The sequence below is a fragment of the Somniosus microcephalus genome, chromosome 32 (genome assembly GCF_052327205.1).
Source record: "Somniosus microcephalus isolate GS21.2 chromosome 32, FLI_Smic_1.0, whole genome shotgun sequence".
NCBI classification, from domain to species: domain Eukaryota; kingdom Metazoa; phylum Chordata; class Chondrichthyes; order Squaliformes; family Somniosidae; genus Somniosus; species Somniosus microcephalus.
Window position 1 is genome coordinate 32,807,489 of NC_141018.1, and position 23,445 is coordinate 32,830,933.

General features: G+C 42.3%; 1 protein-coding gene across 3 annotated transcripts in view; it reads right to left on the reverse strand.

Annotated features, from left to right (window-relative positions):
• Positions 1-23,445, reverse strand: part of scaper (S-phase cyclin A-associated protein in the ER) — a 339,292-nt gene that overhangs the window by 291,548 nt on the left and 24,299 nt on the right. For all 3 annotated transcript variants that reach the window (XM_085972324.1, XM_085972323.1, XM_085972325.1), the window contains exons 2-3: positions 22,554-22,671; positions 15,207-15,295 (exon numbers count right to left, since the gene is read on the reverse strand). In XM_085972324.1, coding sequence (XP_085828450.1) covers positions 15,207-15,295; positions 22,554-22,671 — 207 coding nt within the window. The remainder of the gene's footprint in view (positions 1-15,206; positions 15,296-22,553; positions 22,672-23,445) is intronic.

Below are 23,445 nucleotides of genomic sequence, written 5' to 3' on the forward strand. Positions count from 1 at the left end.
ACAGTTAAGAGAGTAGGTTGCATACTAGTCATTCCAGTGGCATTGCCATGTCAATTATTACAGTACTCTGAAGTTGGTGTTCCAACCCTCAAATGATATATCAATTTGATTTACGAGAAATGAGAGACATTCCTTAACATCAGTAAGTAAATGTTACGATTAGGCAACCAGTTATATCTAGACAGGAGTAAGTCAGTCTCCAAGATGGAGTTTGTAAACTAGCAGTAAGCTGCTGAGCTCTGCTCCATGTAACGTGATTTTCAACCCTAATAAATCTAGCCTTTCTTTTAGTATTCAACACTGGATTAAGATCTCAACAACAATATAACATACAGACACCACAAGACTGGCAGGCATTTACGTAGGGGCATCAGTTAGGATGATGTTCTGCTGCTGCTGGAGTCCATGCATCATCTTCAGTACCCCGACATCAAATGCATATGCTCATGGGGAGGAGTCTCTTAACTGTAAAAATAGCAATGACAACGTACTACCCAAAATGTTGTCACTATTGATTCAACATATATTAAGTTTAATAAGTTAACTATCTAATTAAAAACTGATATCTTACCACGGGTGAATTTTTTGAAAAAAAGCAAAGTTTTACCATCGAAACCCTTCCCAAATCAACATGTAAAATTACCAGCTTCATCTAAGCAATCAAGAAAATTCTCATGCTTTAATGTGTTGTGGGTAGAATAGGCCCCAGGCACATCCTTTTGAATCCCTACATAAAGAGTTGCTAATAGCAACCAAGCTTTCAAGGGGAGAACAGAGCTGGACACAGACTATGACTTCCTCTAAGGAAGAGTAAACAAAAAATATAAAACATGGTCTTGAACGCTGGGCTCAAGCAGATAGATCAAAATGGTCTTTTTCAATCTTCTATGTCACCTCTATGTACCCAGAAGTTGGTTCAAGAGAAGGTCACCTGCCCACCCTCACACTACCTTATATTATGGATAGAAAGACACACAAGTGTTAGATTTATTTTGTAAACCCATTCCGGTTTTTGTACATGGATAAATGCGAGGTTATCCACTTTGGTGTCAAAAACAAGGCGGCAGATTATTATCTGAATGGCAATAGATTGGGAGAAGGGGAAGTGCAACAAGACCTGGGCGTCCTTGTGCACCAGTCGCTGAAGGTAAGCATGCAGGTGCAGCAGGCGGTTAAGAAGGCAAATGGTATGTTGGCCTTCGTAGCGAGAGGGTTTGAGTACAGGAACAAGGATGTCTTGCTGCAGTTGTACAGGGCCTTGGATGAGACCACATCTTGAGTATTGTGTGCAGTTTTGGTCGCCTTATCTGAGGAAGGATGTTCTTGCCATGGAAGGAGTGCAGCAAAGATTCACCAGGCTGATACCTGGGATGGCAGGAATGGCGTATGATGAGAGATTGGGTCGATTGGGCTTGTACTCGCTGAAGTTCAGAAGAATGAGAGGGGATCTCATTGAAACTTATAAAATTCTAACAGGACTAGACAGACTAGATGCAGGAAAGATGTTCCCGATGGTCGGGGAGTCCAGAACCAGGGGCCACAGTCTAAGGATAAGGGGTAAGCCATTTAGGACAGAGATTAGGAGGAATTTCTTCACCCAGAGAGTGGTGAACCTGTGGAATTCTCTACCACAGAAGGCAGTAGAGGTCAATTCATTAAATATATTCAAGAAGGAGTTGGATATATTTCTTAAGGCTAAAGGGATCAAGGGATATGGGGAGAAAGCAGGGACAGGGTACTGAATTTGGATGATCAGCCATGATCTCATTGAATGGCGGAGCAGGCTCGAGGGGCCGAATGGCCTACTCCTGCTCCTATCTTCTATGTTTCTATGTACAGTTGGCTCAGTGAACTACTGTAATCTTTACAGCTGTAAGTCTTTCTACTATTGTATCTACACCAGCTGCTGCTATTACCGTTCATTCCAGGACTTATTTTGAAGGTGGCAGAGTTAGAATTAGAAGAAAATATATTTTTGATTAGACAAGAGATTTAATTCTGTAATCATTTGTTGAAATGTGCTGGGATGAAGAGCTGGCCCTATGGCTCATTGATAGAGAAGTCACATTAATCTTCTGGAATAAAAGAAGGTTTCCCTGTTATATTATATAATTTTCATTCCTTGCACTCCAGAGGTACAGCTGCATTTTTATGAAATCACTGAGAGAAAACAGTCTCAGACAATGCTGCGAACTTAAAGAACAGTTTGCTTACTGGTATTGGCATCAAGGCAAGTGCAGTGGCACAGACTCTTTGCAATTACATTGGCATCATCTCCAGTTGTGTTCACCACCACAGAATTCCCACACTGCTGCCAATTGGCGACAGGGAGGGGAGAAGTTAGAAATATAAGGATTGGCTTTTGCACTGCCATATAAGGTTAACTCATCAATGGTTCCAAAGCAGTTAAGACATCTGTTGGGAAATGTTTTCTGAAGCTAATTTCTGTTCAGATCTTACAAATATAATCCTTCAGATCATAGATTCTTGGATGTAGATGAAATGATCATAAGGTCTTTGAGGTTAGCCCATGACCTTCATGCTTCAGTTAACCTTTTTAAGAAAAAAAAACAAGATGTTCATGTTAAGCTGAATTACCTACTCAGGACATTTACCAATCAGCACCTAAAAGCTTTCTTTGGAAGAATCACAGAAACCCCACAGTGCAGATAGAGGCCATTTCGGCCCATCGAGCCTGCACCGACACATATCCCACCCGATCCCCGTAACCTCTACACCACCACATATCCCACCCTATCCCCGTAACCCCACGTATTTAATCCCCCTAACACGAAGGGTCAATTTATCATAGCCAATCAACCTAACCCGCACATCTTTGGACTGTGGGAGGAAACCGGAGCACCCGGAGGAAACCCACGCAAACACGGGGAGAATGTGCAAACTCCACACAGACACCCGAGGCCAGATTCGAACCCGGGTCCCTGGCGCTGTGAGGCAACAGTGCTAACCACTATGCCACCGTGCTGCCCAGGATGGTGAAATTTTGTACTTAACAAGCGGAGACAAGTTAATCCTGGGAAATGGAATGCTTTTCCATTTGAGGTACCCAGTGTCAACACAGGATAGCCAAATGCAGATAGAACGACCACTGCACTGCCCCAACAATGCATTCGCACAAACCGGAGAAGAACAACCCTGTGGTGACATCTTTTGATTCCTACACCAGTCATCCTTGGAGACCCTCCTAGTGAGACTGCCATTTAGTGTCAGCTAACAGTCAGCTTTATGATGTTAGCCCACATCCACCAGGAACATTTCACATGGGACCCTTACTGTCATTAGATAGAGAAAAATGCTTCAAAGGACAGGTACCATGGTAATCATTCTAGAGACAATGCAGTGTTAACCACTGCAGTTCCTACTCTAGGAGCCACCTCTTCTGTATCTCAGCTGATTTAACATGGGGACATCACTTTAATGATGTCCAGCTGCAGGAGTCATCATGCATCTTTAGCGCCCTGACATCTACTGCATGTGCAGATATGTTTGATAAGTGAGAAGAACAAATGAAAATAGGATTACTGCAAATGATGTCTCTGATAATTCCTCCACAGTTGTCTTTCAGGTTACAACTGAGGCACCGGTATGAATGGTGTAAAACAGTGAGTAACTATGGAAAAGATAAGGGCTAACCTGGGACTCTTGTCTGTGAATTCTGTGCTCCTCTGGGTGAGGGATGTTAGTATAGGGGAAATGGAAAACTTTCCATCTGGACACCGAGGGGGCGATTTTAAATTTGGGAGATGGTGTAAAATGAACGATATGGATAGGGTGGAAAATGAAAGGCCATCTAAGTATTTGGACCAAAGCATTTCAAAAACAGATAAATTCCTAATGGATACAGCTTAAATCAAAATGTTTCCTGAATCAAAATGTCAAATTGCCAAATTTATCCAAGTCATCAATTCAAACTTGAACAAAAATGATATACATTTCACTTTGTAACAGGTGTGATCAGTGATAGGCACACACATTCACTGCCGGGGCTCATACATGAACAATGGCCATATGGTCAAGGTAACTGGAGAGTGATCAATAACCAGGATGTCATGCCCAAGCAAGATTTGACACTTTCAGCAGGAGGGGGAAAAGTCATACAAACATTTTTTTAATTTTTTTTTAATGAGAATGAAATTTGATGCGTACGAAATTTGATGAGTACATGCATACTAATCGCAAATGAAGTGCATTGAGGTACAATAATCGTATTGTAAATTATTACCCAATGATCCAATATGCCTTTGGTTACTTCCAGGGTTTTCATTTGGAGTTTTCTTGAACATATGTCACCTTTTGATTTCTTTTCCTCTTTATTTCACCTCTGTTCTCCCCAGCCACATGTCTCCTACAACCAAGAGGTCAGGCAGGCAGCCTGTTCCCAGGCTTCATGTCAATGCCATTTTTGTGCTACAATGGGCTGAATGAATAGCTCTTTCAGAGAGCCAGCAGAGGCGCTTTGGGCTAAATGGCCTCCTATGCTGTTGAATTCTCCGATTTCCAACCTTATCTACAGGTTAAAACAAGTGGATCTTTCTCTGTTCTGCAGTTATTCCTGGATTTCTGAAGGCTGGTTCAAACTGTAGAGCTCAGTGAATGTTTGATATATGTAGCGCGTGTGAATTCCTCTAGGCGAGGAGCATGGCAAGTCTGTGATCAAAAACCCATCTTTTCAGTGGACAATCTAGATGTATTGTAAATTCCCACAGTGCTGTACAGAATATCTGTTACTGTAAATTATTTAATTGCAAATAAATTTGATTGGTTAATTTACCTTTAACAAAGCTGGCTCAGTGTGCAATATTTGCCATCATACAAGTGACTGAGGACATTGTGGGCATCCTACATGAATTCCAGTCAGCAAGTTACTGCAATCAGGATTAACGGTTAGGTCGCAAGGGATGCAATCTGCTTTTAGAAACCGTTGGGTCATCTGAATGAGAAAAATGTATGAAATGCTGAGACCATAACACCGGCTTTTCATGGAAGATGTATGTGTGGCTCCGAATACAGTCTAATACACTTGCAGTTCAACATGCAAAGCTGAAAATTTTGCATCCAATCATTGCATTTCTTCACTCCAGGAATTTTTTCAATTCAATTCAATTTTTATTTCTCATATATGCAGCAGACGTGTGTACTGCACAATAAAATGTTGATTTTTACGAGTCCTCCCAACATTGGAATAGATATGGCATAACAATGATAAAATGAATTTCTTGTTAATGTAACACATACAGGCAAGATATGGAAAAAGTTCCCAAACATACAGCGTCTTTTTTTGAGGCATCTCTGGGAAATAATTGGTTGCCATACAAAATGGTGGAACCATCATCCAAACCAATTCAAAATGACTGCCCAAAGAAGATACATCTACTTCCTTTCCCAACCGTGACAATGGCCACCTATCCATGGTACACATACATTTCATGAGTCCTACAACAATGTGTATTGCCTTACATTTATCCACATTAAAATCTGCCATTCCTTAGCCCATCTACTTAATTTGCCCAAATCTGTCAGAATGCTATGAATTGCTCCTGCCCTGATAAATTAGCTGCTGTTGTGTGTCACACAGTTGCTGTACAATTGCGCCTGGACAAGAGTCATGCGAAATAATCGTTGAGGTTAATGCTGATTATTACAAAGGCCGGTGTTTGTTGACCTCACTGTTCTGATGTAACCCTCAACGTCCAGGGGTAGCCAAAGCATGTCATCAGAAACACGCAATGTCAAAAAGTCTTCACTATTTCATACAGCAATTCAAATGGTTGTTTGCTTGACTTCTTGGCAACACCACCGCCACCACCAAGCAATAGTTTGCAAGCTTAAATCTCAGAGCTGTGCCCGAGAACTGCCTGCATCAGTTGAAGGAAAGCCAGTGTTAACTGAGGTGTGGAGATGCCGGTGTTGGACTGGGGTGGACAAATGTAAGAAGTCACACAACACCAGGTTATAGTCCAACAGCTTTATTTGAAATCACAAGCTTTCGGAGCGCTGCTCTTTCGTCAGGTGAAGTGGAGAAATGCATAAAGACACAGCTTATATAGTCAGAGAATCATGTCAGATGTTTACAGGTAATGTTTCCAACTGCCATTTATCACACCTCGGCAGAGAGATAATCACAGCAATCAAAGGTGTGAATGGTGTCCAAACAGGTCAGTCAGGAAAACATTACATCCGACATGATTCTCCAACTCTATAAGCTGTGTCTTTATGCATTTCTCCACTTCACCTGACGAAGGAGCAGCGCTCCGAAAGCTTGTGATTTCAAATAAAGCTGTTGGACTATAACCTGGTGTTGTGTGACTTCTTACAAGTGTTAACTGAGTCACTACTAAAAATGGAATACCATGGTATAGTGCAGAATTCTGATGGGAGAGGAGAAAATGATATTTTTCCTCTTGCACCATTCTTGAAGCAGATTAACACAGCACTGCTGACATCTAGGATAGACTATTCCGACCTCTGAATCAAAGGGTGCATCTGGTATATAGGACTTCAAATAGGGAATTTTAAACTTTGCTCCTCCCACAAAGTCAGACTTGCCTTTGTCTGATTAGGAAATCACCACTGCACAATAGTTGAAAATTAGTGCTTAAAGTTTGCAAAGCTGTGTGCTCAATAATAAAAATAAGTTTACCAAGAAGAAATAAGCCAGAAAATCATTTGCGAGTGTAACCCTATCTAACTGCACAGACTGAGGTACCAGTTGGCTAATGGAAAGGTCATCATCAGTCCCCCAGCCACCAGCTAGCCCTGACACCACTCATTTGTCACAGTTCGATAACTGCCACTCAAGGGAGAGGCAGTCCACCTCCGGGAGAAGGATCCGGCTGTGCAGCTGAATCTTGGCATTTTACCCTCCATTAGCTGCATGCAAGGGTCATAGCGAACCAGCTGCAGGACAGTTGCAGTAACGGCAGTGCAATGCAAGGATTCACCTCCAGCCAGCGTGGTGGCAACTCTTTATCCAGGACTGGAGACACATAATTAGGAATATAGTGAAAATTCTTGTTGCCATTACTAGACAGTAGATACAATATCTACTAGCCAAGCGATCAAAGCACAGAGCTCAAAGAGAACGTAGCAGCCATCAGCATCCCTAAAACTCAAATAAAATGATTATATACTAGAAAAACACATGAGGAAACGGAGAACTTCAATGTGTAACTTTAAAGTGCAATTCTGGAGCTATATGGTATGGTACCTTGCATACCGATCACCCAGGAAATATACATTAACCAGCTCCTGCAGTGCTGCCTTTCCAGTCTCCACACTGACATTCTCAGCACCAATCAATAGTCCCAGCAATCTGCTCAGCCGTGCATTACTTGAAGCCTGACCTCACACGTGCCTTATCGATTTTAACGCCATGTACAAAATCCCTGCAATTTGGGAAACAAAACAATGATTTTGTCTTCTTCTTTGCTATTAGTCAAAAGCTAATTGAAATCCACGGGGTATCGAGGTCCACAGATCAACTTCGGGTGCAAAGCACAACTCTGTCCTTACTGCCAACTGCTCAGTGCCACTTCCTTTATCGAAAGCAGATTGAGAGTCCGTTTTATATTGGGCTGCTTATGTACATTCACCATAAACTACTCAATAATTCACAAGAAGAGCCAAGGATACAAAATATTTTGCCACTGCAACAGCAAGCCCACTCTTAGTGGGGGGGGGGGGGGGGGGGGAGAAGTGTAGAAACAAATTTTATTCCGATATTGTATTGAATTTCAAGCAAGGAATATGAAGCGAGTCACATGCCATTGTTTACTATGATATGTAATATGAAATCACATTCTATTTGAAAATGTTAAACTTTGCAGGGGCAATTTTTAAAAAAAACATCAATTATTAAAAGAGATTAGAATATAATATACTGTAGTCAAAAATCAACAGGCAGCCAAGTACACAGCAAGGGTTTACCAACTATCAACCCAATACATTCATTATCATCTTATTACAACCAGACCTGCTATAGAGGTTTATTAACCAGTATTGCCCTCATGATCTTGTGGGAAGTCACTGTTGCATATTAGCAGCTTGTGGGAATAATTTTCAATTATCATCTGCTATTGAAAGTGTATTAGGCCCAATATATGTAAACATAAATCAAAGACGAGAAAAGGGCATTGAAACTTATCTCACCAGCACATTAACTCTCCCATTACTGGGCTGGATTTCAAACAACCCCAATATTTTGCCTCGACTAACTTTCTTTGTAGATTATGTAAAGGACCCTGTTGGCTCAGTGTCCTTGCTGCCTGCTCAGGAGAGCAAGTTAAAATTGCAGATATTGCGATTCCTGGCAGGTTTTGGACAGGCAAGAGCCAGGGCGAGTCAAAGGTTTCTACTGAGCGAGTAGGGTTAAAATCGCCCCCATACATATCGGATATCCCAGGTTCAATACCTGGTCTGTACTTGACCGATCTCAGCCAGGCAACAGTAGAGATGCTACTACCGGCCTTGGTGCTCCTGGACTAGGAAGGAGGAAAGAAAAAACGGCCAGGGTTCCTGTTCCCGATTGTTAGCCAGCGATTTGCGCTGGAAATACGCGTAACTAGGATTTAAGTGGGGGCAGAAGACGCTCAGATGCTACACCTAAAGGTCGAATACCTCGCCAACTCATTCCCTACCCACATGCATTAAGAATGGCCACTTCAGAGGTACGGTAGCATAGTGGTTATGTTACTGGATTAGTAATCCAGCAGCCTAGACTATTGATCCAGAAACACAAGTTCAAATCCCATGGCAGCTGGGGAGTTGAAATTCAGTTAATTAAATAAATCTGGAACAAAAAGCTAGTACAGGTGCACGATCCCTTATCCGAAACCCTTGGGGCCAGCTGTGTTTCGGAATTTTTCGGATTTCAGAACGGATAATAATGCTTATAAATGGACAAGAGGCAGCCGTCGGGTTTACCCCACAACTACACCACTAGTAACCTGGCTAGGTAACCAGATTACTATAAAGAAATAATTAACAGCAATATTTCCTCAAAGTTGCACACGGCCACGCAGTAATCTGCAAACTCCCGTGCAAGCTGCTCAAGCTTTTACACTGGAAATACCGAGAGACGCTCCACGAAAAAACTTTCGGTTTTCAGAGCTTTTCGAATTTCGGAAGTGCGGATAAGGGATAGTTGACTTGTATCAGTAATGGTGACCATGAAATTACCAGATTGTCGTAAAAAGCCGTCTGGTTCACTGATGTCCTTTAGGGAAGGGAATCTGCCGTCCTTACCCGGTCTGGGACTCCAGACCCACGGCAATGTGGTTGACTCTTAACTGCCCCGTGCCACTCCGTTGTATTCAAGAAGGTGGATCACCACCAAGTTCTCAAGGGCAATTAGGGATGGGCAACAAATGCCGGCCTTGCCCATATCCCGTGAATGAATTTTTAAAAATTAGATACTGTAAAGAGACTGGTGCCTGTTGAACCACACTTCTGCAAGTAGTCAGCCCCTTCAAGAAACAAAAGTAAATTAGCACAAGGATTTTCTTTATAAAACAAAAGCCACCTCTTATCACAAGAAAGCTGTTCTGCAGGCAGTACACTTGTGATAATTCTGATTCTACATTTTTAATCTTGGAGTGTTTGGTTGCGCACAAAACAATCAATATGTATTGATTTAACTAAAACACAACATCCCAATTTAATATGAAATGTCCAGATTTAACCATTTTATTATGTGAGAGAGTGAGAGAGAGAGACCCAAATGACCCCAAGTCAAATTAAACTGGTTTAATATAAATAGTTTTATGCAGCAGAGGAAATATGAGACAGTATAGATTACAATGTATTATTGTATTTTTCACGTCCAATCAATTATGAAAATGTTGAGTTGAGGGTCAAGTAACAAATAATAAGCAATGTTCTGTCTGTTTTGAGAGCAGAATTACACAGCGTCTAAATGTTTAATGCTGTTTATCTGTGAGCAATGCAATATAAGGAGTGGGTTAATGGTGCAATACTGTCAACACCAAACTTATCGCGTGCCAACGCTTGGAGAAAAAAGCCTCAACAGGACGCGAATAACATCAGAACGTCAAGGCATGGTCCAGTGGGTAAAGACACTGCCTGTGTAAACCAGTAGGTCCCAAGTTCAATCCCCAAATTGTCCGGAGTTAATCGACCTCAGCAGGGACAGCAGATGGGCGCTATAATTTGCCTCAGAGTCTCTCACTGTGATGCCTGAAGTGTGACAGATAGGTTTCAAAACATTTTATTATATGTAGGATTATAAAAGTGCAATATAAAACTCTGTTGTCTGGAGAAGGCCAGCAGATTGCAGGACTAATCATTTTTGACAAAGGGAAACCAGTATTTAAAAAAATGTCTTGCACAATGTTCTGCAGTTCCCCTGCTGTGTAATGCTATACATTAAGCTTCAATGTTACTGAGCAGGATACATCATCCTTGATGATGCCAGATAGCAAGGACCACTGTTATTTAAGATGGCGCAAGCAAACACAAGTGAAACAGCATCCTCAGCTTGCACCCGATCACTCAACGACAATCGTTCACAATACATCCTGTAACAAATAATTAAAGCAAGGAAAATCAACCACAAAATTCAGTTTGCGAGTCTGTAACTGACATTTACACTATCTTTGCTTAAGAAAACTCTCACCTTCCAACAACAGACTCAGTGTCAGCTGTGGCTCAGTGGGTAGCACCCTCGCCTCAGAGTCAGAAGGTTGCGGGTTCAAGTCCCGCTCCAGAGACTTGAGCAACATAAAGCTAGGCTGACACTCCCAGTGCAGTGCTGAGGGAGCGCTGCACTGTCGGAGGTGCCGTCTTTCGGATGAGACGTTAAACCGAGGCCCCGTCTGCTCTCAGGTGGGCATAAAAGATCCGGCAGCACTATTTCGAAGAAGAGCAGGGGAGTCATCCCCCTTCTCCTGGCCAATATTTATCTCTCAACCAACATCACAAAAAAACAGATTATCTGGTCATTAACTCATTGCTGTTCGTGGGAGCTTGCTGTGCGTAAATTGGCTGTCGCGTTTCCCACAGTGACTCCACTTCAAATAGTACTTCATTGGCTGTAAAGCACTTTGAGGCGTCCGGTGGTTGTGAAAGGCGCTATATAAATGCAAGTCTTTTTCTTTTATTGCTTCCAAAGCATGCGGGTAGAAAACAAGAGCGCCCTCCAGTGTCCATGTGCAACAACAATCAGCAGCAAGCGGGACTCATGGTCGCCACCTTTACTTCAAATGCTTAAAGTGGCCAACATCTATAAAACACTCCACTGTAAACTCAAAAAATAAAATGCCTCATAATAAAAAGCACACATCACTAAGCTGACTGGTACCAATATACTGCTGCCAAAATTAATAAGCTTCTTGGCGATACTCTTAATTATTCCCCTCAAATTGCTCCACTCTCCTTAGCCCAAGGGCTAAGCAAGGCCGAATGTAGCACTCATTAGGACCCCGGTTGCGACAAGCTATCTCAGCCCAAACATCCAGTTCTGAGGAAGGGTCCCAGACCTGAAACGTTAACTCTGTTTCTTTCTCCACAGATGCTGCCTGACCTGCTGAGTTTTTCCAGCATTTTCTGTTGCTATAATGGGACCCTCTGGTCCGCAAAGCTTAGTGCCATCCCAGGCAGTACATTTAACAAAAACACCTTTGAAATCGAAGATTGACCAGTAAAATTCAATTACAGTGTCATGTTTGTCTCTAAATGTTACAAGCATGCGTTCCAGCATATATGATGGCTAGCTCCTGGCAGCAGAGATCTAATACAGAGGTAGCATGTTCTGTTCCAACTTCCAGAACAAAATTTGCAACATTTTTCTAGACTGATCTCCAGCAAATCCAATCACAAGTACGAACGTGCAAAATTAAAGGTCATTATACTGCACATACTTCTATGGCGATAAGAAATGTAGGGTTAGGAGGGAGTCCTTTGGATATGAAAAGCATTGAATATGAAGTGACCACCTGGGAAGCTCAGTTTCGCAGCTGCAGCTGGTCTCACATCTTCTGTCTAACTAGACATAAATTGCACTACAGTTTTCAAAGAGATGGGGAAGCCACTTCATGTATAATCCGTCTCTCAATTCAACAATAATTCTATTACCCATTCCAAGTTAGACCACAAAAATTAGCTCACAATTCTGTTCCAACAGATAACGTTTAGTACTGAGGAAAGGAAAATCCAGCGGGAAGGATTTCAGCACCTTACAGAACCAGACGGTGGGCTCGTGTGTGAACCTCTCCATCGGATTTTCTGATCTGCGCTTCGGCCAGGTGATGCTCAACGCCCTGGCGGTAAAAACGAAAATCTACCCTTGCATGTCTCCACTTTGCCATCGTTCTCCCAGAGCACCAGCAACAAAGGCCTTAATTATGCCTTAAATTATTACTCATGGTGTAATCACAAATTACAATGATCTGCCACATCCATGTACAGTACATTAATAAATCGAGCTGTCAGTTCTGTATGCCCTGTTTCTCATTAGTCCATTGCAGCAATGTACTGGCTATGTGGTTATCAGGTACCAATTCCTGCGGTCTTGGCCCACATCGCACTGTACAGCCAGCCAGATTCCTCCCAGAATTTGCCACTATCACCTCACTTTTCTTTAAAGATCTTTAAAGGTGGGAGTGCAGATAGAAACATAGAAGATAGGAGCAGGAGTAGGCCATTCGGCCCCTCGAGCCTGCTCCGCCATTCAATGAGATCATGGCTGATCATCCAAATTCAGTACCCTGTCCCTGCCTTCTCCCCATATCCCTTGATCCCTTTAGCCTTAAGAAATATATCCAACTCTTTCTTGAATATATTTAATGAACTGGCCTCCACCGCCCTCTGTGGTAGAGAACTCCACAGGTTCACCACTCTCTGGGTGAAGAAATTCCTCCTCATTTCAGTCCTAAATGGCTTACCCCTTATCCTTAGACTGTGACCCCTGGTTCTGGACTCCCCAGCCATCAGAAACATCCTTCCTGCATCTAGTCTGTCCAGGCCTGACAGAATTTTATAGGTTTCGATGAGATCCCCTTCTCAATCTTCTAAACTCCAGCGAGTATAAGCCCAATCGACACAATCTCTCCTCATACATCATTCCTGCCATCCCAGGTATCAGCCTGGTGAATCTTCGCTGCACTCCCTCCATGGCAAGAACGTCCTTCCTCAGGTAAGGCGACCAAAACTGCACACAATACCAAAGGTGTGGTCTCACCAAGGCCCTGTACAACTGTAGCAATAAAAGGGCAAATGGGATGCTGCATTTTTTTTTTACATAGAGGAATACAATAGAAAAGCAAGGAAGTAATGTTGAATTTGTACGACACATTGATTAGGCCACAGTTGGTGTATTGCGTGGAATTCTAGACGCAGCTTATAGGAGGGACACTAGAACCATGGAAATGAAGATTCATTCGCATGATACAACGAATGAGAGATTATAATTATGGCAAAAGGGTAGAAAAACTGCAGCTTCTTTCATTCGAACATAAAAGGTTAGTGAGAAATCTAATAAAGCTTTTCAAGATTATCAGAGGCTAACAGTAACAAGGGAGCATTGACTCAGGATCATTACTGTTTCAGCCTGGGCTCAGTGGTAGCGCTCGTGCCTCTAGAGGTCGTGGGTTCAAGTCCTACTCCATAGACTCGAGACAATGCAGTACTGAGGGAGTGTTGCCTTTAGGATGAGATATTAAACCGAGGTGGATGTAAAAGATCCCATAGCACTATTTGAAGAAGAGCAGAGGAGTTCTCCCCGGTGTCCTGACCAATATTTATCCCTCAACCAACACCTAAAAATAAATTATCTGGTCATTATCTCATTGCTGTTTGTGGGAGCTTGCTGTGCGCAAATTGGCTGCTGCGTTTCCTACATTACAACAGTGACTACACTTCAAAAAGTACTTAATTGGCTGTAAAGCACCAACCTGGGGTCGTGAAATTCACTATTTCAATGCAAATTCTTTCCTTTTTTTTCCCCTTTAGAATAATGAAGGGTGAAGAGGGCTATTAGAACCTGGAATGCTTTACTACAATTGGCTTTTGAGGTAGATGGTACAACATCATTTAAAAGTAAATTAGCCAAGTACTTGAAAAGAAAGAATATAAATCATATGGGGAAAGGGCAGGAGTTGTAGGTAGCGCCAGTCGAAGAGCCAGCACTGGCACAGAAATGATGGGCCAAATGGCCTCCTTCAATGAAGCTTTATTATATTATTCTGTCCATAGAACCAATCATTCACTCCTCTACCACAGGAGAAGGAAAAACACAGACAAAAATCCCAATTGAAGAATTTTGTATTATGCCTACTGAAAATAATAGTGTGTCTGGGAGTTCTTGTGGTTGAAGTGTTCAATTAAGAGATCCCCAATTAAAATTTCCCACTGCCAAAAAGTTCCTATAACAGTTTTTTTTTTATATAAAAGGGACTCGCTAGGAAGGCTGCAGTTCACCAAGCTGCTAAATGGGTCAATGGTGGAGTGAACGAGATGGGGAATGAGGAGTAGACCAATGTTAGACCAGCAAAGCTTATGTACTGGGACATAAAGCTGAACAAGATCATTGAGACAAGGTGGAGCAAAACCGTGGAGGCACTTAAACATAAAGGAATATGGAGGCTAAGGACAAGACTCCTATGTTAATGATTAGCCCCATCCACAAGAATTGCACACTCCTTGTCTGCAGGAAAAGGTTGGGCACTGCTAGTCAGTTACAGGAAACTGTTTTTTTTTTTTTAAATATGCTAGTTGATTACTTGTGGCATTGTGCAAGGGGAGTCAAGACCAAGTGTAGCCATCAGGTGAAGCAGGGTTAGAGGGTGGGGATAGTGGTCCAGGGTTTGCAGACATCATTCAGTCCCAAATTTAAAGTTGCACAGTCAGTCCATATTTTAACATTTTTATTATAAATTTCAAGGTCCACAATTATCATGGAAATTGTACAGTAATTATTCCCTTCTGCCACATGCCCACTGACGGTAATAACCCCACTGAGGGTGTATTACTGCGAAACAGGTGGAGTGAACGAGGTGTACCTAGGCAGATTTCACCATCAATGTGGACATCGTCATTTATAATGGAAAAGTCAACAGAAAGTGTACAGACTTAATATTTTTAATATAATGTAGATTATTAAAAAAGCTCTTACTGTTAAATTCCTCAGTGTTCTAAAGAGGCAATGGAAACTAAGCAGTGGTTTCCTGTACCTGTTTTACGACCCTCTGTGCGCCCAGGGTAGATCGCTGTGACCTCACTACCTCCCGTGTTTTTCCAATGATGGGGGTCTTGGATTTTCCTGGAACGATTTTGTAAGAAAAAAAAAGTCATTGGAAAAAATGCACAATAATTTCATACTGAAATTCATCATTAATATTGGTCTGAAGCACAAAGAGGTTCCTTTCTGGAAGAACGACCAAGCCTCCCAAAAACACAAGATAAAATGTTTTAACAAACAGCCTCTGGTTTGAAGTAATTTGATGCGGCACAGTAAAAAAAAAAAAAAAAAAAAATTTCCAAGCAACAAATTAGTTTCCAATTGCCTGCATTGTTTTCCCTGAGCTATTGAATATTAGAACTTTGACTGTTTGCCATTTATATTTTGGCTGCGTGGTGTATGTATTATCTGTAAAGCAGGACTGCATAGTGGCACTTGAGTGCAGTGCAGCAGGCTAAAGGGAAGTTTATTTAATGCTTCCAAGTTGACAATTCAGTGCAGTACTGAGGGAGTGCGACATTGTCTATGGTGCCGTCTTTTTGATGGGACATCAAAGCAAGGTCCCATCTTCCTGTAACAGTGGTTCAGGACTCTCAGCATAAAAGCGGGAGAGCAGCCCCACGGATGTCTCTCTTCCAAAACAAGATCCCAGAACAAGAGCAAAAGCAGCTTCTGAGACACGATAAGGCACTGCATAAAAATGCAAGTCTTTTCTTTCTGAAGCCCTTAGTTGATGATGAAAATACATTTTAAAACAAGTCTGGTATTGAATGCAGTCAGCACTTTTTAAGCATCAGACTCTTGACAAAAAATGGATTAAAGACAGTTCTCCTGGTGTTTTGCGCACCATTCTTTTCTTCAACCAATACCGCCAATAACAGATTAACTGGTTATGCATCTCAGTGCAGTTTGTGGGATCTTGCTGTGTGCCGAATGGCTCATATATTTGCCGACACAACAAAACCAACTCCACTTCAAAAAAGGTATTCACTGCATGACCGCACTCCTTAGTGTGAATGAGGATTATAGACCCGCGAAGACACGGGTCTACAAACATCGCGTCGGATCAGCAAAGTAAACACGGGGAGCCAGGTGCTGCATTTACACTGCGGGTGTGTGCATTACGGAGCAGAGCCCAGCTGCATTACGGGGACTGGTGCTGACTCACAGCATAAAAGCGGGAGAGCAGCCCCGCGGATGTCTCTCTTCCAAAACAAGATCCCAGAACAAGAGCAAAAGCAGCTTGTGAGACACGACAAGACACTGCATAAAAATGCAAGTCTTTTCTTTCTGAAACCCTTCGTCGATGATGAAAATACATTTTAAAACAAGTCTGGCATTGAATGCAGTCAGCACTTTTTAAGCATCAGACTCTCGCGAAATCCAAGGAAAAAAATGGATTTTTGGATATGGATCCCTGCCTGTCGCATGTATTGCAAAAGTATTCGAAGGAATGTTGTGGAGTAATACAAAAAAAGGTTCAGAACTCAGCAGAGAAAGCCACTCGGCATGCACATATCCTCAGTATACGGTCAGCTCACAATTTTTATTTTTGGCATATTTAAGTCAAGTAAGAAAACAAGCAGGATAGCAAAATACTGCGGATGCTGGAAATCCGAAATAACAACAGAAAATGCTGGAAAAACTCAGCAGGCTAAGCAACATCCGTGGAAAGAGAAATAGAGTCAATGTTTCAGGTCGAAACCCTCGAAAACAAGCAGGTCTGATTAGCATGTTAAAAAAATATGCTGTAACTTTCTCCTCCCCACTATAAAATGAGAAAAAGCCCCGTCAGATCCATGTAAAAAAAGCTGCTCCAAATACATGACAACACTGAAGCAAATAAGCTAATTTTTTGCTGTCAATTCAGTTTATCTCCTGCAGTGCCTAATGCTTTATCTACTTCTACCATGGCTTGTTATCCCATACCCACTTTAGGATTGAGACTTGCCAAATAAACATAACAGATGTGACAAATAAAATTTGATGCGCAGCCATTATCTACAAAATGAGTTAGCGAGGCAGCCTGTCATTATGAGCCATTTTAAACCAGTAATTGTGCTGAATTTACAAACGACAAACCCCAGCTCCCTTTTATTGATGCTCTTGTGGTACTAAAGACATTGATCGCTTCAAGCACTATCCCATCTCGCCTATCGATTTTCTACTGTTTGACCATGTAACCTGACCGCTGACAGCCCATTCCGAGGATTCGCTTTCCCAATAATCAATACCGCGCCCTCGCGTCAACTGGGGAAAGTTTAGCAGTGCCTTAGCTGCTTTAGTCCTTGGATGCCGAGGCACAACATCCGAGGTAAGTTGGAGCTAATGGTGGAAAAATACCCTGCAAGACCAAACATTACAGTGCAATGTACTCATGGCCCGCAGGATGTACTTGCCTAAGTCGCAGGTTTTCGAACTGAGGTTTGCCAACCTTAGAGGGTCATGAGGAGATACTCGGGGTTGTCCCACAGTATCACTGACAATTCAGCATTCTATATTTTTCTGTATTTGTTGACGCCTTTGTGCTGCTGTGTATTAATCAAACACGTTTCCTGAATTGGTAAGACACCCAAGAAAAATGGTTTTTCAGGTTAGGGCAGGGGTTTCCAGGACTGGGACAGTATCTGCAGCAGGGTCCACACGTAGAAATTCCTGGGATGAGGGGACTGTCCTATGAGGAGAGATTTAGTAGATTGAGCCTATACTCTCTGGAGTTTAGAAGAATGAGAGGCGATCTCAGTGAAACATAAATGATTCTGAGGGGGCTTGACAGGATTGATACGGAGAGGTTGTTTCCCCTGGCTGGAGAGTCTAGAGCTAGAGGGGCATAGTCTCAGGATAAGGGGTCGACCATTGACTGAAATGAGGAGGAATTTCTTCACTCAGAGGGTTGTGAATCTCTGGAATTCTCTGCCTCAAAGGGCTATGGATGCTCAGTCACTGAGTATATTCAAGGCTTAGATCAATAGATTTTTGGACTCATGGGGAATCAAGGGATATGAGGATTGGATGGGAAAGTGGAGTTGAGGTCGAAGATCAGCCATGGTCTCAATGAATGGTGGAGCAGGCTCGAGGGGCCGTATGGCCGACTCCTGCTCCTAATTCATGTGTTCTTATGTAAATGTTTGGAAATCACTGGCCTAAGTACCACACTCTCCTAAAAACGACCCATTTCATGAAATGATTGAGGGTGGAGGGATATCCTGTGGTTTAGAATCCTGTGCTCACAGGATGATGCAACGGTTGAATTTCCTTTCCTCTCATCCTCAATTTCATTTTAAAAAAAGCTTTGTAGAACACTCCACAACCAAGGGATTCCCAAAATACACACAGCTATGTAAACACCTGAAAACCTTTTCAAAAAAATCAAAACTAAGTAAATATCGGAATTAAAAAGAAACATACAAGAAGAATACTTATTGGGAAAACTGCCCAAGTGCTTAGAATCCTTGAGTAGTGCGTCGTTCAATAGATTTTAAGCAGTACTATTATAGAATTTATTTTAAATCAAAGGTTGAGGCAGAGACATGTTGTGGCAGAGTACAGGGAGCTTTACTCTGCATCTAACCATGCTATACCTGGTATGGGAGTGCTTAATGACAACACTTGGTCTCTGAAATGCAATGTGTTTCATTCCCCAATAATAACATCGCTTATCTAGATATTCACACCTTAAAAAAAAAGCGAAAAACAATTTACAGTACTCACATCACGTACGAATATATGAAAACAGAAAGGGGAAAGACCGCCCGGTCCATCAAGCCTACCCCATCCAGATACGGTGCAGCCACATCCAATCAGCGAGGCAAACCAAGGAGAAAGAGGAAAGTCCAACTGAGGAAAGACTTTGGGACTTGCTCTCCGACTGCCTAAGGCAATCTTGCGAAGCTCCAGGAGATCGAAGCAACTCAAGTCTTTCGAATCCTAGCTACCCTGCAACTTATCCTCTATAACTGGAAATGTCCTCCTCCGAGAACTTGTCCAACTCCCTTTTGAACGACTGCGGGGAACCCATACACAGCACATGCTTCAGTAATCTGGGTGATGACTCTCTGTGAACATAAATACTTCCCAATCTCGAACTTAAATCCTTAGCTAAAGATTTTAAACATATGTCCCCTAGCCGTACTATCCCATACCATCTAAAAATAACCCGTCCAACTGGACAGAACCTTATCCCTTCATGAATTTAAAAACCTCAATCATATCTCCTCTCTCCTATATTTCACTAATGAAAATGGCCCCAACTTTTTGAGCCTCTCCTGATAATATTGTTCCCTGACTGAGCTGCTGAACAATGCCCTCATAAACCGTTGCTTGGAGATTTGAGACAACAATTAGACTAAAGCAACCAGATTCTGTTCAACGTACCCCTCCACACAAACCAAAGTCAGATGCTGAATTTACATTGAGGCTCTGCACCACCAGTGGCTGCAATATAAACCCGGTGGTGCTCCACAATGCGATGGCAAAGTGCCCTTCGGATGTGGTTTGTCCTCCACCAAATGCGGTTAAGCATAAAAAAGTGAGCTGCAGCAGAACTACACACCACAAGCCAACACTTTGCTGCGCTCAGCAGTGTACAGACCTCCCCAAAAACCAGGGCAGTCCGAGGGCAGAAACGTCAAATTTGCAAGTGTCGTTTCAGCAACTTGAGCACCTCAAAAAACTGTGCACGTGCACCATTTCAGTGCTGTTTCCAATGCTCTGCATTCCACTCCACAATGTGAGTTGCTAGTTTTCAAATCATTGACTAGTACAGCACAGGAGGCGGCCATTCTGCCCAGCGAGTCTGCGCCGGCTCTTTCGAAGAGCAATCCAGTCAGTCCCACTCCCCCGCTCTTTCCCCAATTCCCTGCAATTCTTCTCCTTCACTCATTTATCCAATTCCGTTTTGAAGAATTACTATCTGGTTGCACCAAGAAACACATTTGACGGTACTACTGTAGTACTCATGCACCAGTCAAGCTCTACCAGCACATTGAGCACTATTTCCATTTAGAGTCATTGCTTTCAATATGCAACAAAATTTGATTCTACACAAATTGACCTTAAATTTGAAATCTCAGTTACTCGTAACCTGCAAGCTTGAAATAATGATAGATCTTAAAAATCTGGGGTAAATGACCAAAAGCAGCAACAGTTCATCGAGCTATGCATTGCACAATGAATAAATAAACTAAAAATTTTGTACAACTACTTCTAATGAGTTTAATGCAGTGTGATGTCTTCTACAAATCCAAATGAGAAGCCTGCCTCCCCTCATTACATCAAGATAAAAGGGTAAATCTCACTGCATCTGTATTCCAGGTTAAGAAGACAGAATGAATCAAAAGTGTCGGTTGCAAATAAAAACGAAAAGCAAGAAAGTGCTCCAAATCAAGCACATTCTGCACCATAACCCCTTTAATTTAGGAAGTCAGGCTGGAGAGTGTGATGGAATACTCTCCACTTGCCTGGATGAGTGCAGCTTCAATGACACTCAAGGAGCTCGACACCATCCAGAACAAAGCAGCCCACTTGATTGGCACCTCATCCACCACCTTAAACATTCACTCCCTCCACCACCGGCGCACCGTGGCTGCAGTGTGTACCATCTACAAGATGCACTGCAGCAACTCGCCAAGGCTTCTTCGGCAGCACCTCCCAAACCCGCAACCTCTACCGCCTAAAAGGACAAAGGCAGCAGGCGAGTGGGAACACCACCACCTCCAAGTTCCCCTCCAAGTCATACACCAGCCTGACTTGGAAATATATCGCCGTTCCTTAAACGTCGCTGGGTCGAAATCCTGGGACTCCCTCCCAAACAGCACAGTGGGAGCACCTTCACCACACGGACTGCGGCTTAATTTTTTTCACACTTCTCAATTACATGGATTAACGCCTCACTGCGTTCTGATAGTGCAGCTCATTGTATTTTAATGGTACATTCTTAAACCATGTAGTAACAATTTAAATTCGTGCAAATCCAGTTGGCTAAGAAGCGGGGGGGCGGGGAAACTAGGCAGACTTCAGACTGCCTTTATTGTCCAATTGCTCGAACTCCATAAAGGCATTGCAGGACCAACAAACTCCGGCTTGAAAGTAATTTTAACATTTGGGAATGATAGTCCAAAGTCAAAACAGCAGAATAGGACTATAACTGAACTACAAAATCTGCACATCCTGATTAAAAACAGGTACAGTGAATGGGTTTGGAAATGAAAGATCACACTGATGCAGAAGGAAGTGCTCATCTGAGACTAGGGATAACGCACACCTTTTGGGGCCGAGTAGACGGAGCACGAATTTACCTCAGAGACCCCATTGTGCTGACTGGATCCCCAAGTAGAAAAATGCAAAAGCCAAATTAAAAAAAACACACACACAAATTACAGACCTTTTACTACTGAAAGTGTTGCAATATACCCTGTATTTTTCACTCAAAACAGTAAAATGAGAACGAAATTAATTGACTGTACGTGACTGGTCACAAGTGCTGTGCCAACACCAGCCACCTCAGCTTAGTTTTAGTAGCTCGTGTGCACCACCTATTGAAAAAGTTTGGTACTGCACTATTCTCACTCATTCTACTGAAGTGCTCTGAAACACAAACCAATGATTAAATCATTAATGTCTACAACCAGTTGCATTATTATAGGGCCTTTAACGTAGTAAAACATCCCAAGGCACTTAAGACTCTTAGACCTTCAAAGAACATTTTTCCATTGGACTCCCAATATCTCATCTTCCCCTCCCCGCCCCACCAAAAAAAAGTCTAGCAAATATACAAATACATATCTATATACACATTACAACAGTGAATACATCTCAAAAGGTACGCCATAGTCTGTGAAGCACTCTGGGACACCCGGAGTTTGTGAAAGACACTCTATAAATGCAAGTTCTTTCTTATATGACAAGTTTTGTATGCATCAATTTTATTTTTTCCCCTCTGGACAATCACACCACAATAGAAAATATTTGGCTCAATCACAGTGCGGTAAAACATCTGTCTAATCACATTGCAATGGGGCGAGGATAGTGGAATCCAAAGGGAAGGAACCTTGGAGTGGGTGGGGGAAAGACACAATCACAAAATGTTAAAATATGTTTCAAATCTGTAAGTTTGTTTGTTTTCTGTTTTAAGAGTGGAGATGTGTTTTTAAAATCAGCCGATATGACACAGTTGAAGCCCTATTTGTTGTAATAACTAAAAAAAGAGCTAATCGCACCTTTAAAGCCGCAATGTGAAGCCCCTTTGTTTATCGAACATTGCTCGTGGCAAGTGGCCATGTCTCTGAGCGCAGTTGGGATGCAGAAGATAAACAGAAAGTCAAAATCATTAAAAGCTTACCATCATCATCTTTATTTTCCAAGGGAACACTCCATGCAATCAGGTTTCGGGCTGTCCGGCCTTCTTGTGCAACTATTTTACGGACTTTGTCATGACTGTTGGATCTCTGGAACGAGGCCTAAAGGCAAAAAGAGTCCAAGGTGGATTAATACTGGAAATAAGTTACTTCCCCTAACTGCTCTCCTACTACCCACTCAGTGGCCAACATTCTCTGCCAAAAATGCCTGGGGCTCTTCTGTTATATTAAAGGCACTGTTTCAATACAAGTTGTTTTAATGTTTTAGTTCACAGTTCTACATAGAAACATAGAAGATAGGAGCAGGAGTAGGCCATTCGGCCCCTCGAGCCTGCTCCGCCATTTAATGAGATCATGGCTGATCATCCAAATTCAGTACCCTGTCCCTGCCTTCTCCCCATATTCTTTGATACCTTTAGCCTTAAGAAATATATCTAACTCCTTCTTGAATATATTTAATGAATTGGCCTCAACTGTCTTCTGTGGTAGAGAATTCCACAGGTTCACCACTCTGGGTGAAGAAATTCCTCCTCATCTCTGTCCTAAATGGCTTACCCCTTATCCGTAGACTGTGACCCCTGGTTCTGGACTCCCCCGCCATCGGGAACATCCTTCCTGCATCTAGTCTGTCTAGTCCTGTTCTCCACTACACCAGTGTCCCAATTTCTTGCTTGAGTATAATTCAGTGCACGAAAAGAAACATGCTTAGAGGAAAGTTTATAAAGTTAGAAAAAGATCAATTCTGAAGCGGAGTAATTATTATTCTTCACACTACACAGAAATGCTTTATTCATATTATCAACACACATGATCTAGACTGACACTTGAGTGCAGTAGCGAGGAATGCTGTATTGTTCTTCAGATGATACCTCTGCC